We start from the raw sequence: 21,110 nt of genomic DNA, 5'->3' as shown, positions 1-21,110 counted from the left end.
CATGCTATACACAAAAATAAATTCCAAGCATACTACATGCAACTATAAAAATTAAAATCTTAGAAAAAAATACAGAAAATTACAATGGTCACTGAGGGATTTTTAAGATTCCCCTAGCCAAGACAGGGAACAGAACTGTGAAAGAAAATATAAGTGTATTTGAAAAAAATGAGCATTAAAATATATTCAGTGGCAACAAACACCATAATCAAAATCATTTAGAAAGATTACAATAGACTAAGAAAAATATCTGTGATGATAAGATAAAGTTTAAATCTTCAATATGTAATGTGACCTCACAAATTATTAAGGTAAAAGATATAATAGAAATATGAGTAAATTATATGAAAAATGGTAGGTAAATTTTAGCATTTACACTATTTTAGTATTATACTATGATTTAAACATTCAAGTAATACTATAATGTCATTATTAAAATACCTCTGTGGGCAATCATGAATGGGAAGAGGGTCTCTTTAAACTATTGGAGGAAGTGTAAATTATGTTAGCATTGTTCGTGTCAGATATTGGTAATATTTCTATAACAATATTTCATAAGAAAGAAACCAAACCTTCAACAGATTTCATTGGGATTTTTCGAAAACTTAGAGCAGTGCTATCCAACAAAAAATACAATATAAATCACAAGTGCAAATCCCATATGTAATTTTAATTTTTTAACAGCTATATAACAACAAATAAAAAGAAACAGGTGAAATTATAGCAATATATTTTATTCAATCCAGTAAAACATGTAAATCAATATTAAAGTTACTGAAAGATTTTACATTCTATTTTAAATCTTTGAAAACTAGTGAGTGTTTTTACATTCACAGCACATCTCAATTTGAACCAGCTGTATTTCAAGTGCCCAAGAGCCACATGTCTAGTAGATACAGTGTCAGGCAGCACAGTATAGTGTTTTTTGCCCATCAACAGACAGAAAGTATGTAAGAGTTCACTGATCTGACATCAGAGAACAAATCTGCATTCAGAGAATACAATTTTTTCAACTCACTGTCATTTATTATCAAAATCTTCTATGACACAAGTAGTATGTAACAGGAACTGCCCAAATTTATAACTATTCCAACTTGCTCGAATGTGTTTTCACTTAGCAACTTTCAGTTACTTGATTCAAACAGGAAGAATACAGTTGGATAGACTTATTCAGGGTTGGAGTTTAATCAAGCAGCTCTGACGGAAAAAGAGGGGGTACAAGTTGAAGCATATGCAAAGATATGACTGTAATAGTGAGGCACTGATTCAGATTTGGATAAAAAGGAAGGGATGATCAATAAAAGCAAAAGTATGGAATAATCCAGCATGGAAATAAAGGTTCAATACAAAGAAATATTCATTATTTTCCATTAACATTCATGCCTAGAGAGAGAAGGAGATGGGGAGGGGGAAAGGGAATGAAGGAGGAGAAAGAAGGGGAGGAGAGGAAGAAGAGAGGCACTCCAGAATCATGGAAGAAGAGAAGGAAAGAAGGAAGGGAAAGGATGAAACAGAATATTTAAACACATAAGAAAATATCTACATTAAAATGTGTTCATAATGAAATTTATGGAACTTGTCTCTGAACCTTTTCATAGGAAAAAATTTCCTTTGGTGTAGTGCTATCAGCTTTTGAGTACAAATAAACCATAACACTAGCACAGATCTTAAAACAAAAAACAAATACACAAAACCCTTTCTTTAACCCACATCTCCTGCAGTGGCTACTTTCTTTCTGCATACTGGAGCCAAGCTTTCAAAAGTTGTCTACATGGTATTCACATCCTCATCTACCTTCACCCTTCAACTCTCATCCCCTCTCCTAAAGCTACTTAACCTCTCTCCCTACAGTCATCAGTAAGTTTCATGTCAAATCCATCAGCTAAATTTCAGTCTTCAATTTACCTGAACTATTCAAAGAATTTCAATCAGTTCACCACTCCTGCCTCCCCAAAACATCTCATTCTTGAATTCTTGCCATTATACTATTTTCCTCCTTTTCTTTTTAGCCTCTCCTCAATCATATAGGGTAACTCCTCTGTCTCTATCAATATATAAATTTTACTTTATGTGGTTCTTTATCCTGGGTCATCTTTTCTTTCTACTCTAGACACTTCTTTTCTGCTATCTTATTTACTGATCCAATTTTAAAGACTGTGCATACCTGTGCTCTCAGTCGTGTCCAACTCTTTGTGATCCCATGGACTGTAGCCCACTAGGCTCCTCTGTCCATGGGATTTCCCAGGCAAGAATACTGGAGTAGGTTGCCATTTCCTTCTCCACGGCATCTTCCCAACCCAGGGATCAATATACATCTCCTGCATTGGCAGGGAGACTCTTTACTAGCTGAGCCAAGGTACTTTTCCCAATTTTATATCTCTAGCCTGAACTCCCTTTCTGAGCTCCATATCATAACATCAAATGCTTATCTGACATCGCTACCTGAGTATTTCTCATCTAGCCCAAATGTAACATATGCAAAACTGAAATTGAATGTTCTCATGCCCTTGCCATTTCTTCCTGCTCCTTCAATCTTTTCCATTAGAGTAAATGACAACTTATGACCTTCCCAGTTTTTCATGCCACAAACCTACCATTGACTTCACATCTCTTTCCCCCTCAGACTCTGTATCTACTACTACAGCACAGAAAGCATATAAGTAATAGTTCTCAATAAACATGTCCACTTCTCCCTTTATTTTACTTTTGGATAAATTCCTAATTGTTCAAAAACTTCCACTGTTGACTTCTTCCAATTAACTGTACCAAAAGCACCTCACAAGATCTTTTATTTTTTTCAGATCATAAGCTCTTTTTATTTTCACCTTCATTGATTCAGAAGGTGATTTAGAAGAAGAATAACCTTTCACACGGTCTTCTTAAAACAAAAATCTAGTCATGTTATGCTTCTGTTTTAAAATTCTTCAGTATCTACTCATACTTAGGGGACTTTTCATACAGGCTTATGTAATTTAGTTTCAGTTTACTTTTCCAGCTTCTTCTTCTGCAACTCTCCCCTTGCTCATTATAAGACTGACTGTAACCTTGTTAAAATCTGAAAATTTTTCTGTCAATCGGAGTCTCCTTCCTTCACCTACGTCATTACACTTAATTGATCACACATGAACTTCATTAATTTGTGTCTATCTCTCCAATTTGGTAAGAGCACACTGAATTCTAACCTTGTTTTCCAAGGCAATCATTAATACTATTAATAACGTATCATCTGTAACCTAATGAGGATACTAAACTTTGTACTCGATTACTACAAAAGATCTTAATCAAGGACCAATCTCTGAAGTAAAATGCTGATTACACTGCTTCAGGTTGATATTAGTCCACTGATAGTGTGGATAAAGGCTTCACAATGGCCTGTCAGTGATGCTATTTTTTATCATCTGCCAGGAGGATTGAGACAATAGCTTGTAAATTATGCTGGAGGAATTTAATAATTCCTCTTTCTTTTTTACTAAGATAAATGTCATAAGGATCCTCTTTGTGTGCCTCAATTTAAACACATATTAAAAGTTTGTAAGAAACAGCATGCTACAAACTTTTCATATAAGTAAAAGCATTGTATTAACAAAGCATAAAAATTCTATTGCTAAATTTTATAATTAATATAATTTTATAACTACATAATTCAAAACTCTAGACTTAATAGTGCTTAACTCATAATATTAACCTTTGAATGAATTATTTCCTCACCAACTATAGAGACTTCAAGTTCTTCAAATATGCACCATAAAGCTAGAAAACTCCAAATATTTTTATCTAGAGGACTCACCAGACTCACCTCACAAGGCACTCTATTTTTAGCACATAAAAGGAATAGATCTAATTCTGATGATTTTTAACTTTCAATAGAAGATTCTTAAAGATTGCTTTAACAATAACAACAATTTTCTAAAAGAGGAAAAGCTTACAGGAACAGGAATGGCAGTGTTTGAGAAATAAAGGTATTCTAACCCAAACTCTTTTTTTCCTCCAAAAAAAAAAAAGAAACTCATTCAAACTAGTTCATATAAAGAAAAAGTCATTGCAGGATGTCACAGGCATTTCATGAACAGACAATATCAGAACAACAAGTGCAGCGGGGTCCTACATGACCTGGAAATGGAAAGTCAGAAACCAAGATTCTTCCCTCTGTCTTTCAGTTCTCCTTAATTCTCTCTTCTAGTCTTTTGTCTAATTATCCATCTTCCACACGAGTCAACTAGTTGTCATTCTCTATTGTATGCCACCGAACATTGACCTTCCACTGTTAACAGTCTCATTATCTATTGTTTGGAAGGAAAGAAGGGCTTTGTTGAATCCAACAAATCTTTAAATGCCAGACAACACACATCATTGGCCATTAAGCAGTCAACAGACTGGCTCCAATAGGGACCCAATAGTTCACGAATTACATTAAAACTGTAGTTGTCTCCTGAGATTTCTTAATTACACTGGTCTTCTAAAATCTAAATAAAATGTGATTGGCCAATGTAGAAAATGTGTAAATTTTAAGGATTCTTCATACAGTCACAAGAAATACTCTACAATTTGTCATTCCAGTGCCATGATTTTATAGAATCCTACCACTTTGATGTGATAAGTTTCTGCATGTTGATGTTTCTCCACCCTGCACCCCATCCCCTAAAAAAAGACTTTAACAGTTTAGAAAACTGTTAGGAAATGAAAGGCCACAATGAATTATTAAATGTTTTCATATGATTATATGAAACAACATAACTTCTTGTCCAGATTAGGTGCTAATCTTCTGACATGCTCACCTATCAAAGTAATGTGATATCCCAATCACATAAATTCAAAGTAGAAACATAATAAATGCTAGCTACTAAAAGGCCAAAATTTCAAGTAGTCTGAAACTATATTGTTTTTCTGAAAGTTAGACATGATCCTACAGATAAATATGAACAAAAGGGAATGAGACCATTGATCTTGACTGAAGGATGAGGTTGACACCTCAACCTAGATCATGACCAAACAAAATTAGGCAAATGAAATTCCATGTTAAGAATGTCTTGTGCTTTTCAGTATGTCTTCCTTATTAAATGGAACACCTAAAAATGAAGCAATGAGAATTACTAATATATAAAAGAAAAGGAAATATGACACATAGTTCATTTGATAAAGCAAAACTTGAACTGGATACAAAGAAAATCTCATAAAAGACCACAAGGCAATAATGAATTACTTCTCATGATTACGAAGAGAAATAATCTTTCTGGATTATCTCAATCAGAGCATTTGGAAGCAGCAAAGAAATTTATGTCTAATGGTAAAGGTCTAAAAGGCTCATTATATTTCTGAGTGAAAAATAAATACAGGAGGGTATAATTCCATACAATATCTGTTATCTTCACCACCTGAACTATTTTAGTATCTGCAGTAAAACATAGATACCATTCTTTACACTTAAAATAGGAAAGAATTACAAGACCATATAACAACTCATTTTTAAATAATAACTTCTAGAATATGTCCTTCCTATTCTTATTTCATAGCTGTCTCCAAAATTATTCTAAGATATTCTATAATATATATATATAGAAAGTAATAAAATAGCAACTGTACCTTAGATGATTAGGTAGTGAGTGAAAGTTGCTTGGTGACCCCACAGACTGTAGCCCACCAGTCTCCTCTGTCCATGGAATTCTCCAGGCAAGAATACTGGAGTGGATTGCCATTCCCTTCTCCAGGGGATCTTCCCAACCCAGGGATCACAGCCAGGCCTCTTGTATTGGCAGGCAGCCTCTCTACCATCTGAGCCACCAGGAGAGCCCTGATGATCAGGTAGCAGCCATTTAATTTCTTAAAACATGTGATTTATATTTGGCAGGAATGATATTCTTTACATTAGTTTGTTTTTAGCCCAGCAGTAAATATTTTGGTAAAACAAATCTTCTATCTTCTTATAATTTGATGAAATGTCCCACAATTTTACATTTGATGCTTACTTTTTAAACATACATTTTTTTTTCCTTAATTGGGTCATAATTGATTCTCTGTGATATGAAGAAATAATTCCATAATGATATAGCTCTCATTTTGTCCTATTAAATTCCCATTTTATTCTTTATTGTAACTGCCCTAGTCTAATCAATCTTTTTTTTTTTTTCCCTCATTGTGGATTCCTTTTTATTCCTCCTCCCGGAACTATTAACCACACTATTTCCCCAAGATTATGACAATGTCTTTCTATAGGAAGCCACACTCCCCAGTTTTATTTTTTTTGATGTGGGAGTTTGATGGCTTCATCCTTTTAAGTTTTTCCCCAAGTCAACACGAGGCAGTTTCTCAACAAGAATTTTACTTGTTACATGTAAATATGACACTATCAATCAATGACCAAAGGAGTAAAACAATAGCCAACATGTATTAAGCAATTACTATCTGCTATGGCACCTTGAAAAGCACTTCACATGCACTTTCCCCTTTAATACTCAAAAACATTCTTTCAAATAGATGCTATTGTTCAATCCACATTTACTTTGTAACTGGACAAACTGATACAATGATAGATTTATTTATTTATCCAAGATCACAAAGCAGATAAGCAATGACTCTAGACTGGATTTAAAGCAGTCTGAGCTGCTGCTGCTTCTAAGTCACTTCAGTCATGTCGGACTCTGTGCGACCCCATAGACGGCAGCCCTCCAGGCTCCCCCATCCCTGGGATTTTCCAGGCAAGAACACTGGAGTGGGTTGCCATTTTCTTTTCCAATGCATGAAAGTGAAAAGGGAAAGTGAAGTCACTTAGTCGTGCCAACTCTTTGGGACCCCATGGACTGCAGTCTACCAGGCCCCTCCGGCCATGGGATTTTCCAGGCAAGAGTACTGGAATGGGTTGCCATTGCCTCTCCAGTCTGAGCTGAGGCCATCATAAGTAGGGCATGATCATGATCGCCTATAGCACGTGTTCAGAAAGACATGGCAAAAAAAGGTTCCTATGCCCAATATGCTGCTGTATGCCTGAAATCCCAAGCAATTAAATACTATACAATTATTCCATATAAAGAAGGCCCTGAGAGAGCACCTCTCTTTAAAATCTCAGCATAAATAAGCCTATCAGACAGAACCCAGACAGAACCTTTCCAGCTTGTCTGAAGAAAGTTTTATCAGTCAGCAGAGTTAAATAAAGGAATCTCCCACAGTAGAAATCTAGATCACTGACTATGCTGGAAGATTGTAGTTGGAGGGAAAAGCTTCAAATCCTTAAGAACTTTAGACACAATACTTAGACAAACTATCTTCCTCACAAACTATGTACAAGCATCTAGCATATGGTGAGACAGGACAGATGCTCTCTGCTTTTAACCTAACAGTTCATCTCTGTCTTCATCAGAGGCCTCAAGTAATATTAATAAGAAATACAGAAACTATGGAGTAGGGAATATTCTATGCTTTAGTAAACAGTCTTTATTGAAGGTAGCAGTCAAAATTAGATTTAAACAATCATTAGTTTTGGAATAAAACAAAGAAGGAACTTCTCTTTTGGACATTAGTAGACAGTATCTAGTTACTCATAAACCAGAAAAAAGAGTCTAAATGGAATTTTCATCCACTGTGCATCATTTTCACACTGTCTTAGTTCTGGGTACCATATTTTTCCTGCTTCCACTAAAGGACAAGTTGAACACTCTGATGGAAGTTTATACAATATTGTCATTACAAATACAAAATACACCAACTGCTAGAAATATATCTTCATAGGCATGAAACTGTTATTTACCACTTTAGATTGTGTTTGCCCATTTTACACTCATATTACTACACAACTCTTGGGGATGGGTAGGTAGAAGACTGTTGGTGAAATGATGAATGAGATCTTCAGATATTTATTGGTTATGGAACTGTGGGCAACTCACTCATTGAGTCTTAGTTTTCTCATGTCTAAAGTGAGGCAGTTGGAGTAACTAACCCCTAATGTGTCACATTTAGCCCAAGTCTATGGTGCTACAGAGACACCTGCCCAAAGCAGAGAGAGAGGTCACACAAAAAGGTGTTCGTTAAAAAAGAGAGAGAGAGAGATTAATCAGAACTAGTTCTTTTAGAAGACTATTCACATCTAGGAATGGCATGGGTTAATAACAAAAGAGAGCTCGTTAGAAGTGTCATTAGCTGAGCCAAATAAGGAGGTAAATGAATCAAGTGAAATAATATTGTATTGGAAGGACCAAAAGAGATGAGGGGAAATGCACAGGAGGAACAAGAATACTCAGAATGAGACAAAAGATGGTTTACATCACTGCAGCATTATTCATACTACCAAACACCTCAAAGCATTACTTGAGCATTAAGTGAAATAATAGTCATGTTTTGTCTAAACTGCTCAATCTAGAAGTCTGAAACAAATTGTAGCCGATTCTATTTAACAAAATTGTTCAACCAAAGTTACAAAAGAGCTAACCTGTTCAAGGTTCAAAAGATATGGCTGGTTTATTTACTGAAGCAAGCCAAGATGCAGTCCATCAGACCACAGCTTTCAGAATTTCAGTGTTCACTACACAGAAAGTTAACATATCAAGATATCAATTCTTTTCTTGTCATTTCCACTGCCACAAGTACACTTCCCATTTTAACTAAAAAGCAGTATTTTGAAACTCGTATATGAAAAAACACATTTGCCATAGCTAAAACCATAATTTAATTTTTTTAAATGCTAGTAAGCTACGAGAAACTCCATTCAGCAAATCAATAGAATTTCACTCAGATTTTTAATCGCTTATGTCAGTGTGTACATCTCCAGTACTCTTAATATGCAAGTGAAGCCTTTTTCTTTTTAATTTTCAAAACTGAACACTTTTTATATTCATTATACAATTCACAAATGCATTTGACATATTTCAAAAAGAAGTGAAAACAAGTGCCTTCACTTCCATTTGACCCGTAAATGCATTTATGTATTCAGACGAATTGACTGCTCTTCCTTTTGCGTTAGGAAAAGCTGTTTCGAGGACTTTCTACAGAAAGTAATCTCTCTGACTAGCAGGTCACAGGCCATTTACCGGTTTGGATTCGGGGAGCCCCTGCAGGTAAACGGGCAGGTTGCTGTAACATGTTGACAGAATTTTTAGGCTGATGTGTAACTGTAACACATTCCAAGATGATTTTGGATACTAGAGGAGGCTGTCCCAGGTGCTCTGGAAAGTGCCAACTACTTAGAAGTTGCAGCGCGGGCGGTGGCGCGCTGCCCAGATTTCAAGAGTGCTTCCACCTCCTCGGGTCCGGGTTTCCCGGCCAAGAAGCCCGCGGGAGGCGCCGGCAGAGCGGCAGCCTGGTCCCCCACCGCGAGGAGCACGGTCTCCACGGGACCCCGGGGCCAGCCGGTCTCCCTCCCGCCTCCCGACCGCGCGCGCACCCACCTGGGGGCGCTGGGCCGCTGGCACGCTGCTCGCAGCTCCCGCGCGCCCAGCCTGGCGCTGCTGGCAGCATCGCGGCCGCTGAAGCCCAAGCGCCTGGACGCGTGCCCGCCGAGCCCTGACTCTCCCGATCTGAGGTTATCCTCGACCTGGTCTCCGGGCCTCGCTGTCCTCAGCCCGCTTCCCACCGCGGCTGCTGCTGCCGAGGTCCCGGAAACGCAGCCCCTGGGCGCGGGCCGCGGGGCGAGGGCTCGCCGCGCTGGGCTCCCTGCGGAAGTGAAACTGCTCAGGGGCTCGCGCTGGTCTCCTTTTTAGGCCACTTTGGTTTCTTCTAACACTCTTCGGCGGAGAAGGCAATGGCACCCCACTCCAGTACTCTTGCCTGGAAAATCCCATAGGAGGAGCCTGGTAGGCTGCAGTCCATGGGGTCGCTAGGAGTCGGACACAACTGAGCGACTTCACTTTCACTCTTCACTTTCATGCAATGGAGAAGGAACAGTGGAGAACTCCAGTGTTCTTGCCTGGAGAATCCCAGGGACGGGGAGCCTGGTGGGCTGCCATCTATGGGGTCGCACAGAGTCGGACACGACTGAAGCGACTTAGCAGCAGCAGCAACACTAGTCGGGCCTGTTCCCTCCTCACCTTTTCACTCAGGACATTTTTAAAGCGAGATTACCTGTTCCTGTCGACTTTCTTGTCCCATTCAAGGGCTTCTGCGATGCCCCTTCTTCCTGGAAGAAATAGGGTTACCAGAACTAGACACGTTCTGGAAAAGAGAGATAGTTGTTCAGTAGCTCAGTCGTGTCTGACTCTTTGCGATCCTATGGACTGCGTGCAGCAAGCCAGGACTCCCTATCCCTCTTTATCTCCCGGAGTCTACCTAAGTTCATCTCCTTTGAATCGCTGATGCCATCCAGCAGACCTACAGATATGGATGAGTCATTAAAGGTATAGGTAGTAATGTAGATAGAGATACATAGTTGGAATTTTTTGGTTTGTTTTGGGTTTGGGGGGCTTGTTTGTTTGCTTTGATATTGCATTTTGCCCAAACATTTTAGGTTAGATCCATAAATTATGTATTATATATTTCCTACTCCTGCTCAAAACTGGGCCTAGTTAAAAAACAAAATAGACATGGATCTAAATGGTTCTTTGTTTGTTTGCCCTAAAGACTGGAATACTCAAGAGTTTCCCCAGAGCCTTAAAATAAACATCCCTTCTTCTCTCAGGGATTTCTAAATTAGTAATTTACATTCTGAAGTTAAAAATATTTTTGAAGATCAATTTGAAGAGTTGGTAGTTATTCATGCCTAAATGTCCCCCTCTCTTTTTATAAAAGTAACCTAGAAAGGAGGCTTATACCAACTATTTATATTTGTAGAACAACTATTTGATATTGATCTCATAAAGTCTGTTTTAGGAATGGCATACAAATCAAGTATCAAAACTTTGTTTTTCACATAGCTGAACTTGTTTTACATTTTATATCATGATGAAGTAAACTGGGAGAAATATGTCAGCAAATTTGAAAGCTATTGTAGATATATATTTATATACATTCAATATATATTCCAATTGTTCCCTTAGCCTCATTGTTAACTTTAAGTTGATTTCCTGTATTTGAAATAATGGAGCAGAAGATTTTATTTAATTTATGAAATAATATCATATTGACAAATTTATTGTCTTCTACAAGTGTCTGTTTACCAAGAGACCACAGTACAATAAGGTAAAGACAAAGAGTTTGGATTAAAGAGTATATAAACTCTTGGTCAATATTTTCAGAAATTCAGTTCTCAGGAAAGCATAAATCTTCTTAAACCAATCCATTGGGGAGACAGTGTTCTCACTGATGCATCTTCACAAAACATGCTTTGACCAAGATTCTGAGGGGAAAGTAATAAACACCTTCTAACTCCTGCTCGCCAGTTAAGTGTCCATATCTTCAAAAGCAGCCCAGTTTTCTCTATGCAAATACGCAATGCTCATTCCCTGCTTGCACACAAAGACTTGTTCACAAGGATAATCTTCAGATAGCAAATTGTATCTGTCACATATTGAGTAGCCTTCTTGTATGAAGAGACCTGGACTGGAAGTCAGAAGGCTGTGGCTGCCATCTTGACTTTCCTCCTCACTATCTGGGCAGCTGGGGCAATTCTGTTATTTCTGAGCCTTGCATAATCCCAGCTAAATGAGGAAATTGAAATAATTATACTCAGGACTCTGCCAGCTCTACAGTTTTATGACACTGTCTCCTCTAATAACCATATTTATAATACATAGGATAATTAAGTATTTTCATATACTTCCACAACTTTATCAGTATGATCCTGGTAAATGGAAAAATGAAAACAAAAATGTGTCTAAAATTCGGAGCTGTTTATATTAAGTTACTTTATTGAATAAGACTTCGTGTTAGAAAAGCTTAAAAATCTATAAAGTTCAAAAATTATTCTAGCTTTGTTTTTGTTTCAGGTACTGAATGAGAACACAACTCTTGTTCAAAGATTTTGTTGTAACAGTTTAGCCTCTTATTTGTTCACTCTTGTTTAATTCATATTGCTATTAACAGCTACTCTGTTTTAAGTATTATGTGTGCCAAGCACCATGTGATTCACAACGTTCATGTGATTTGGTTCTCAGACCAATGTGGCTTTAGCCACATTTTACAAATGAAGGATCTGGATTTTAAAAGTTTTAAGTAGACAGAACTGAAATTCAATCCCAAATCTGACCCCATAGGCTTCCCTCTAAGTATAAGCCTTCTCTCCCTTTTAAGGTCGCATAGTTATTGCTAAAGATTGCATGGACGTCATAGGCAAGGTTATACATATATATATATATATATATATATATATATATATATATATATATATATATAAAAGCTTCCTCTTCTTTCCACAGAGCAAAAATCTCATAGAAATGAACATCTATCTCCTTTAAAACAGGTTTGAATTGAACTCATAATTCATTATAATATACTGGCACTATTCGGTTGAGAATATGTAGACATTGCTTTCACAAAGAAAAGAAAATGTGTGGAGATCACACACAGAGAGATCATGAACAAAGTCTTACATGTATTCTACCTTTGCCTATGCATATGAAAAGATATTTTAGAAATGTTTTCACTCATTTTGGTCTTCTCGGTGCCAGATAATCTTTAGTCACAGTTGACTTTATTTTCCCTCAACCTTCTCCCCTAAGGAAATGATACTGTCTAAAATGCTGGGTTAATCTCTTGGTTCACATTTGTTCTCAGACAAGAGGCACTTAGTAATCCTCACACTGAGATGCTTTTTCAGGCAGAATGTGACCAGCAGCGTGTAATCACAGGTTCCTGATTTTTCCCCTGTTACAGAATGACAAAAAATGCTATCCGCAGTTGGTTTCTAGTTTCTCAATATATCAAACTCTTGGATCCATTGACTTCTTCCCTTGTATTCTTTTTAACAGCATATTGACAGCTTCAGTCTGATTACCCCACTCAGTAGAGATTATGAGCCTCATGCTGACTCTATGTTCCAATAACTGGATGGCTGAGGCCCTGTTGCCCTGTTGAAGCTGCATGGCTGATTCCTTGTGCCTTTGCACACTGGATGCTTTTGCTAATTCTGCTGGTTTCATTTCTACTTTTAGATTCTGGATCGCTTAAAAAAAAAAAAAAAAAACCTGGTTCTTTCCTAAAGCAGCAAGATATCATAAAAGTTAAAGAGTACATTGTTTCTTTATAGCTATTTATTATCAGAGAATTTTCCTCTTGAAGAAAATGTCCAGATCTTTAGGCATATATTATATTATTCTCATGAAAGAAAATGAAAGTGAAAGTTGCTCAGTCCTGTCTGACTCTTTCAGACCCCATGGACTATAAGTCCATGGAATTCTCCAGGTCAGAATACTGAAGTGGGCAGCCTTTCCCTTCTTCAGGGGATCTTCCCAACCCAGGGATCGAACCCAGGTCCCCTGCATTCAGGCGGATTCTTTACCAGCTGAGCCACAAGGGAAGCCCATAATATTTTCATAGAGTGTCTTATTTTCTAGCTCAAAACTAGACCAAATACTACAAAGGTTTGAAGGCATTTCCTAGAAATGGTACTTTCCCTGCTATTGTTACTGAGAGACTTTCTTCATTTTCTTTTCCTTCCTCACATTTAACTGAATTCTTTCATTCTAACATAACTGTGTGATGGGCCCCCTAAAGATGTCCTAAAGATCTAAAGATGTTAGATATTTATTACCTAGCATTACATGGAATGTGGGGTTAAGTTAAAGATACTGAGGTGGGAAGAGTTGTGTGGATTATCCAAGTAAATCAGTGTAATAACAGGGTATATAACATGGAGGCAGAAAAGTCAGAGAAGAGATGTGATGAGGAAGCAGAGATTGGAGTAATGTGCTTTGAATAATGTTGGGGGGGGTGGTACCCACAAGCCAAAGAATGTAGGCCTCCTCTAGAAGCAGGCAAACACAAGGAAACACATTCCCCTCCAAAGCCTCCAGAAGAAACCAGCCCTGCTGAAACCTCGCTTTTAGCCCAGTGGGACTGATTTTGAATTTCTGACCTGTAGAATAATAAATGTGTTTTGAGCAACTAAGTTTGTGGTAGTTTGTTAGAGTAGCAATAGAAAACTAATATCAACCTAAGGTGATAAACTGAGTGTTCGGAGATAATTCATTAATAGGGAAAAAATTATCTTCTTCTAAATAAACATATATTAAAGAATACTCAACTCCTTTTCACATTAATTTGCTAAGTCCCTATGGAGTAACATTTCACTGTTAATTGGTGGTTGTGGTAGCTCTTTGATATTCCTTCCTGCAAGGCTATTTGCATCATGTACTTGCCTCTATTCTCTAGTGGCTGAGCAGATGTGCTGAATCTGCACTTTTCTATTCAGTTGAGAATCACTTATGGGACTCACCAAGTTTTCTGCTTATACAGTAGCTGACAATCCCCCCCTCCCCAGCCACCCCGCCTATGTTAACAAGTGAAAGTAAGTTTGTTAGAATGGAGCTTGATTATTATATCTGAGTTTTAACAAACAATACTATAAAAATTTTAAGTGTCAAGAAATATAAAATTCTCTATTTCTCATTTTGGCTGTTTTGACTTTTTTTTTTTAAAAACTCTGATAATTTGCTTTTGGGTTTAGCCAAAATTATTGATTAGATAAGGTTTTCAGCGCTACCCTGTACCCTACTTATAATGTTTTCCTTAGCACTTAACTCACCAGAGGTCTCTCAATAGCTAAACCTGTTAGCTTCAATCTACAGGATTGATAAAAGCAGACATTGCTCTTCACATTTTCATTATTCATTTATCTATTAGTTCATTCAAAGACATTTTAGTAAGTGCTTGCTGCTACTGCTGCTGCTAAGTCACTTCAGTCGTGTCTGACTCTGTGCAACTCCATAGACGGCAGCCCACCAGGCTCCTCTGTCCCTGGGATTCTCCAGGTAAGAACACTGGAGTGGGTTGCCATTTCCTTCTCCAATGCTAACCCCAAAATGCAGTGCTAGGCACTGGACATGTAGTGATGAAAAGATGCAGCCCTTGCTGCCATAAAGTCTGCTTTCTAGACATTCTGCTTCAGTTTTTGTGGAGTATTAAGGGCTTCCCTGGTGGCTCAGAGGTTAAAGCGTCTGCCTGCAATGTGGGAGACCTGGGTTCGATCCCTGGGTCGGGAAGATCCCCTGGAGAAGGAAATGGCAACCCAGTCCAGTATTCTTGCCTGGAGAATCCCGTGGATGGAGGAGCCTGGTGGGCTACAGTCCACGGGGTCGCAAAGAGTCGGTCGGACACGACTGAGCAAGCGACTGAACTATATAGGATAAAGTAATACTAAACAGTTCTGTAATAATTGAAAATATCTCTGGTCCATTGGATACGTCAAGGATATTCTTTCTTGTAAGTAATGTGATTGTTAGAGCAGCTTCCATTATAAATAAACCATAGTAAGGAAACATTGAAATTGGGAGTTTGGAACTAGAAGATAACAACAGGAAGTGGTTGGAGGCAAATTTCAACAGGAAGAGAAGCAAAGATAATGTGTGAGACAGTGGTGTAACTAGCTATTAGGGTGCTTTGGGCAGTTTCTAAGAACTGTGCCCCTGAAACTATCCAAAAATTGGAAGAACATACAGAAGGTATTTTCCACATCTGCCATATAATTTCAAAGGGCAGTGAATAGTCTGTTAACAGTTCAGAAGAGAAGAGAATGCAGACTTTTTTTTGAGGAAACCCATTCAGAGAAGAAAAAGCAGTTAGTATAACAGACTTTACAAAGAGCTAAAATCGGGTAGCAGAACAGAAAATGGCATCTTATGGTGAGAATTCTCACCAAAAATTGACTTATCGTTTTCCAAAAACAAGGCCTCCTCTAGAAGCAGGCAAAGACAAGGAAACACATTCCCCTCCAGAGCCTCCACGAGAAACCAGCCCTGTTGATACCGGACTTTTTAGCCCAATGAGAATGACTAAATTTCTGACCTCCTGAACTGTAGAATAATAAATATGTTATGAACTGCTAACAGTAACAGAAATGTTGGTGATGTGAAACTAATATCAAGAGACTATTAGCTCATATAGAACTTCTGAGAGTTCATTTGCTCCTTTCCGATGACCAGTGCATTTCCACGTTCTGAGAGACCAGTTGTGTGGTCACAATTCATCTTTTGAAGAGAACATCCTAGACTTCTGCCCTCATGAGTTATCTGAGATTTCAGGACAGAGGGGCCTCAATGTCACAGGCTCTCCATTCTCTTGCTAGACCTCATATAGAGTTCATGGATCCTGAGCCTCCAAGATTAGATGGAGGAAATCTCAGGCCATTCTTATTGGGATGAATGAAAAATATTTCTTCATTAAGCTTTGCTGGAATAAAAAACATCATGTATGCTTTTGAAGGAAAGAGAAGACATTATTTATTATGAAGGGGTGATTTTCTTTTGTGAATCTAGGTCAAATATACATAAGAGAGGGATGTTGAAAACTATATTGTAAAAAAGATGAATTTAACTCACTGGTAGAGCTACCTCCCTAGAGGCTTCCTGGACAGCCACAGAAACAGAGGGAGTTAGGGGTGTGAGAAATTTGTCTAATGGCTAGAGATGTGAGTGGGAGAGCACTCTGAAAAATTTTGATGAGGGAATCTAAGAAATATATTTAGTCCTGTGACACTGCAAATATTTTGCATAAGTTTTCTTACATTTGTTTCCTACTGAAAAAAAATCTGCCTTTTATTTTGACAATTACTGAAAGTAATATTGAAAGTAACTGAAGTAGAAGAAAATCGTTAAAAAAATTTAAGATTAAAAGTGAAAGCTATTTTTACTCTAAATACATACTGAGCATTTTCTATGTGTATAATATTCTAATCAGGATACATAAAAGATGAACATTTTTTATGTTAAAGTATATAATTCATAAAATGATCTTCATAGTCTAATAATTAACAGTTAACAAAAATTCAACTTAAAAATAAAAGAATCTTGTTTTATAGGCACAATGAATACTTGCCATGAACTAGCACTGAGGAATTTGAAAATAAAGTGAATATTCAAAGCAATCATAATGGATTATTATCCAGTCAGTCAGCAGCTGTATATTAAATATCTACTATGTGTCATAGTTTCTATTCTTAGAGTGTTTTCCATAAGACAAATAATAGAAATTGTAATAAAGTATAGAGTATTCCAACATTATAATACAGAAGGTATAATATTATTATAGAACAGGCCCTGGGTTATTTGGGATATTAAACAGATTAGGACAGGGCATAGGAAGGCTAGCTTAGCATGATAGTGAGGAAAACTCTCCCAGGGATTAATTATCCTTATGCCTGACGAATTTTAAATAATTAATATCCAATCTCTAAAGTAAAATCTTAGTTTAGGAAAAGGCAAGGGCTCCTTAATACACTGAAACTATTTTCACAAGTGAATTCCAATCTACACTAAAACAAGCAAAAAATAATGATCAGTAAAGCTATTGTACCATAGAGCTAAATATGTCACTTTTCCCTAAATCTTTACTGAAACTTATTCATTATTATAATACCATTAACAAGTGGTAATTATTTTTTAGTTTTCTCTTGAAATTCTGAATGAAGTGGACAGTTACCAACTGTATTGATAGTTTCCCCTTATATACCTTTCATATTTGGTTAAAAGGGATCTGATTTCAGTGACTAACTGGTAGAATGCAATTTATCTTGCCACCAACTTCTTTTTCATCAAAAATACTGCCTTAAAGAAGAAAGAGAGAAGCTACATGTGAAGTAAGCCTTTTATTTTTTGGCCCTTTGAAGAAGTACATGTTGCACAAGGGTTGCGGTGGGTCCTTCCCAGACAAGCATAACCAGTAAGAATGGTCTAGTAGGACTTTCTTAGGATGCTTCCTATTCCCCGGAAGAGGCCTAGCTCCCTAATTCCTATTCAGACACAAAGGGAGAAGAGATCTGCTGTCTGATATGTGTCCCAGTGAACCAGAAATCACAATATAAATCAGTTGACCACTTGTGGCCACACTGTGACTCTGACATAGGCTTATTAGTGAACTCAACTGCAGTGCAGATTAATCCTCATTTACCCATTACATCTGTTTCTCAGAAGCTAAAGGGAATTCCCTCCTTGGGCTTAAGAGGGGATTCACCTATAAATCTGATTCTATGATCTGAGCAGAATTGACTACACATTCTTGTGACTTCCTGTGCCCTGTGCTTATTCTTATTTTTATCCTAACAACACTCATACAGTTTATTCTTACTGATTTTAATATAGCCTTCCTATAATAAAAGGTAAGCCTCTCAAAGGATCTTATTCATTTTTCTATCCCCAGGACTATCATAGTTTTAAGAATAGAATAGGTGACTCATACATAAAAATTAGTGTTTGTTGAATTAATCACTGTGAGAACTATTAGAAACACAAAGTTGAACAAAAAGAGTCCCAGGTCTCAAAAATCTTAATGCCTAATGAAGAAGGCAGATATGTAAACCAATGGTAATTTAATTCACATAAATATAACCCTAAATAGGCTTCCCAGGTGACTCAGTGGTAAAGAATCTGTCTCCAATGCAGGAGATGCAAGAGACACAGGTTCAATCCCTGGCTAGGGAAGATCCCCTGGAGGAGGGCATGGCAACCCACTCCAGTATTCTTGCCTAGAGAACCCCATGGACAGAGGAGCCTAGTGGGCTTCAGTCCATGGGATTGCAAAGGGTCAGACGTGACTGAGCACAGAAGCCACAAACCCTAAATAAATGTGCAGAACAAATTGTTTAAGCCTGAAATGGAAGAGGTGATTAAATATTGGGGAGCCTTCTGAGCAAAGTAAGTTTTGGAATTTGGATCTTTAAGATTGGGCATTATTTCCACAGAGTTTATTTCCACAAAGAGATGAAGGAGGTACAATGAAGAAGCAGCTGTGAGTTATGCCTAAACTTTGGACTTTTATTATTTAAACAGCTTCACTGCTGGTAGCATTGTTCAGAATGTTATCGAAGGTCATGCATTAGGCTGAACTCTTTTGTATGCACATGATAGATTCCCAGCCCAAACCAAGTTATGTAAAGTGGGACATTTTAACAGATCCTGTGATCAAAGTGTGGGAAGAAGAGTGGTGTACGTAGGCTTTCTGGAAAACTGAAATAAAGGACTGTTCTCTCCCCCTCCACTTCCTTTCTGTTATTCTAGAATGCAGTGCTGCGCATGCTAACTCACTTCAGTCATGTCCAACTCTTTGTGACCCTATGGCCTGTAGCCTGCCAATCTCCTCTGTCCATGGAATTCTCCAGGCAAGAATACTGAAGTGGGTTGCTGTGCCCTCCTCCAGGGGATCTTCCCAACCCGGGGATCCAGCCCATATTTCTTATGTCTCTGCTTTGGCAGGTGGGTTCTTTACCAGTAGTACCACCTGTTGTTGTTCGGTCCCTCAGTCATGTACAACTATCTGTGACCCCATGGACTGCAGTACACTGTGCTTCCTTGTCCTTCCCATCTCCTGGAGCTTGCTCAAACTCATGTCCATTGAGTCAGTGATGCCATCCAACCATCTCATCCTCTGTCTTCCCCTTTTCCTGCCTTCAATCTTTCCCAGCATCAGGGCCTTTTCTAATGAATCGGCTCTTCACATCAGGTGGCCAAAGTATTGGAGCTTCAGCTTCAGCATCAGTCCTTCTAATGGATATTCAGGATTGATTTCCCTTAGGATTGACTGGTTTGATCCCTTTGCAGTCCAAGGGACTCTCAGGAGTCTTCTCCACAGTTCAAAAGCATCAATTATTTGGCATTCAACCTTTTTTATGGTCCAACTCTCACATCCGTACATGACTACTGGAAAAACCAAAGCTTTGACTAGACAGACCTTTGCTGGCAAAGTAATGTTTCTGCTTTTCAATACGCTATCTAGGTTTGTCATAGCTTTTGTTCCATGGAGCAAGTCTCTTTTAATTTCATGGCTGCAGTCACCATCTGCAGTGATTTTTGGAGCCCAAGAAAATAAAGCCTCTCACTGCTTCCATTGTTTCCCCATCTATTTGCCATGAAGTGATGGGACCAAATACCATGATCTTTGTTTTTTGAATGTTGAGTTTTAAGTCAACTTTTTCACTGTCCTCTTTCACCTTCATCAGGGGCTCTTTAGTTCTTCTTTGCTTTCTGCCATAAGGGTGGTGTTATCTGCATGTCTGAGATTATTGATATTTCTCCTGGCAATCTTGATTCCAGCTTGTGCTTCATCTAGCCCAGCATTTCACATGATGTACTCTGCATATAAGTTAAATAAGCAGGGTGAAAACATACAGCCTTGACATACTCTTTTCCCAATTTTGAATCAGTCCATCGTTCCATGTCCAGTTCTAACTGTTGCTTCTTGACCTGCATACAGGTTTCTCAGAGGCAGGTAAGGGGGTCTAGTATTCCCATTTCTTTAAGAATTTTCCACAGTTGTATTCCACTCAGTCATAGGCTTTAGTCTAATCAGTGAAACAGAATTAGATGTTTTTCTGGAATTCTTTTGTTTTTTTTCTATGATCCAATGTATGTTAGCAATTTGACCTCTGGTTCCTCTGCTTTTTCTAAATTCAACTTGAACATTTGGAAGTTCTCGGTTCATGTACTATTGAAGCCTCACTTGGAGAATTTTGAGCATTAGCTTGCTAGTGTGTGAAATGAGTGCAATTTTGCTGTAGTTTGAACATTCTTTGGCATTGCCTTTCTTTGGTATTGGGATGAAAACTGACCTTTTCTAGTCCTGTGGCACCACCTGGGAAGCCCCTATTCTAGAATAGCTGCCTGGAAATGTTGAAAATAGGCCAAGCTGAGGCAAAATGAGTAGGGTAGTGAGTTGCTCTCTGCGGTATCAAGTTTAGAAAATTATGAGGTATGAATCTTCACAGCAGCGTTATCCATAAGAGTTAAAACATGGAAACAACCCAGATGACCATTAACTGTTGAATGGGTTAAAAAGCATGCAGTATAACATACAATGGGATATTATCATGCAATATAAAGAATGAAGTTCTGCTATATGCTACAACATGGAAACATAGGTCAAGTTAAAGAAGCCACTCACCAAAGACCACATACTGTATCATTCTATTTATATGAAATGTCCAGAGTAGGCAATCAGGGATAAAAAGTAGATTTGTGAAGAGGTTGAGGTTAGCAGCAGATGGAGAGTGAATGCTCAGTCCAGGATTTCTTTTTTAGGGTAATTAAAATATTCTAAAATTAGAAAGT

The 21,110-nt window shown here is 37.9% G+C and overlaps 1 protein-coding gene across 1 annotated transcript in view; it reads right to left on the bottom strand.

Annotated features, from left to right (window-relative positions):
* Positions 1–9,598, bottom strand: part of LOC129657389 (B-cell scaffold protein with ankyrin repeats-like) — a 70,751-nt gene extending 61,153 nt beyond the window's left edge. The window contains exon 1 of the mRNA XM_055587563.1: positions 9,372–9,598. Within this exon, the coding sequence (XP_055443538.1) occupies positions 9,372–9,441 (70 nt within the window). The 5' untranslated portion in view covers positions 9,442–9,598. The remainder of the gene's footprint in view (positions 1–9,371) is intronic.
* Positions 9,599–21,110: the final 11,512 nt, after the last annotated feature.

This window comes from Bubalus kerabau, chromosome 7 (genome assembly GCF_029407905.1).
Source record: "Bubalus kerabau isolate K-KA32 ecotype Philippines breed swamp buffalo chromosome 7, PCC_UOA_SB_1v2, whole genome shotgun sequence".
NCBI lineage: Eukaryota > Metazoa > Chordata > Mammalia > Artiodactyla > Bovidae > Bubalus > Bubalus kerabau.
Note: the sequence above shows the minus strand (reverse complement) of the source record. Positions and strands in the feature narration are given on the sequence as shown.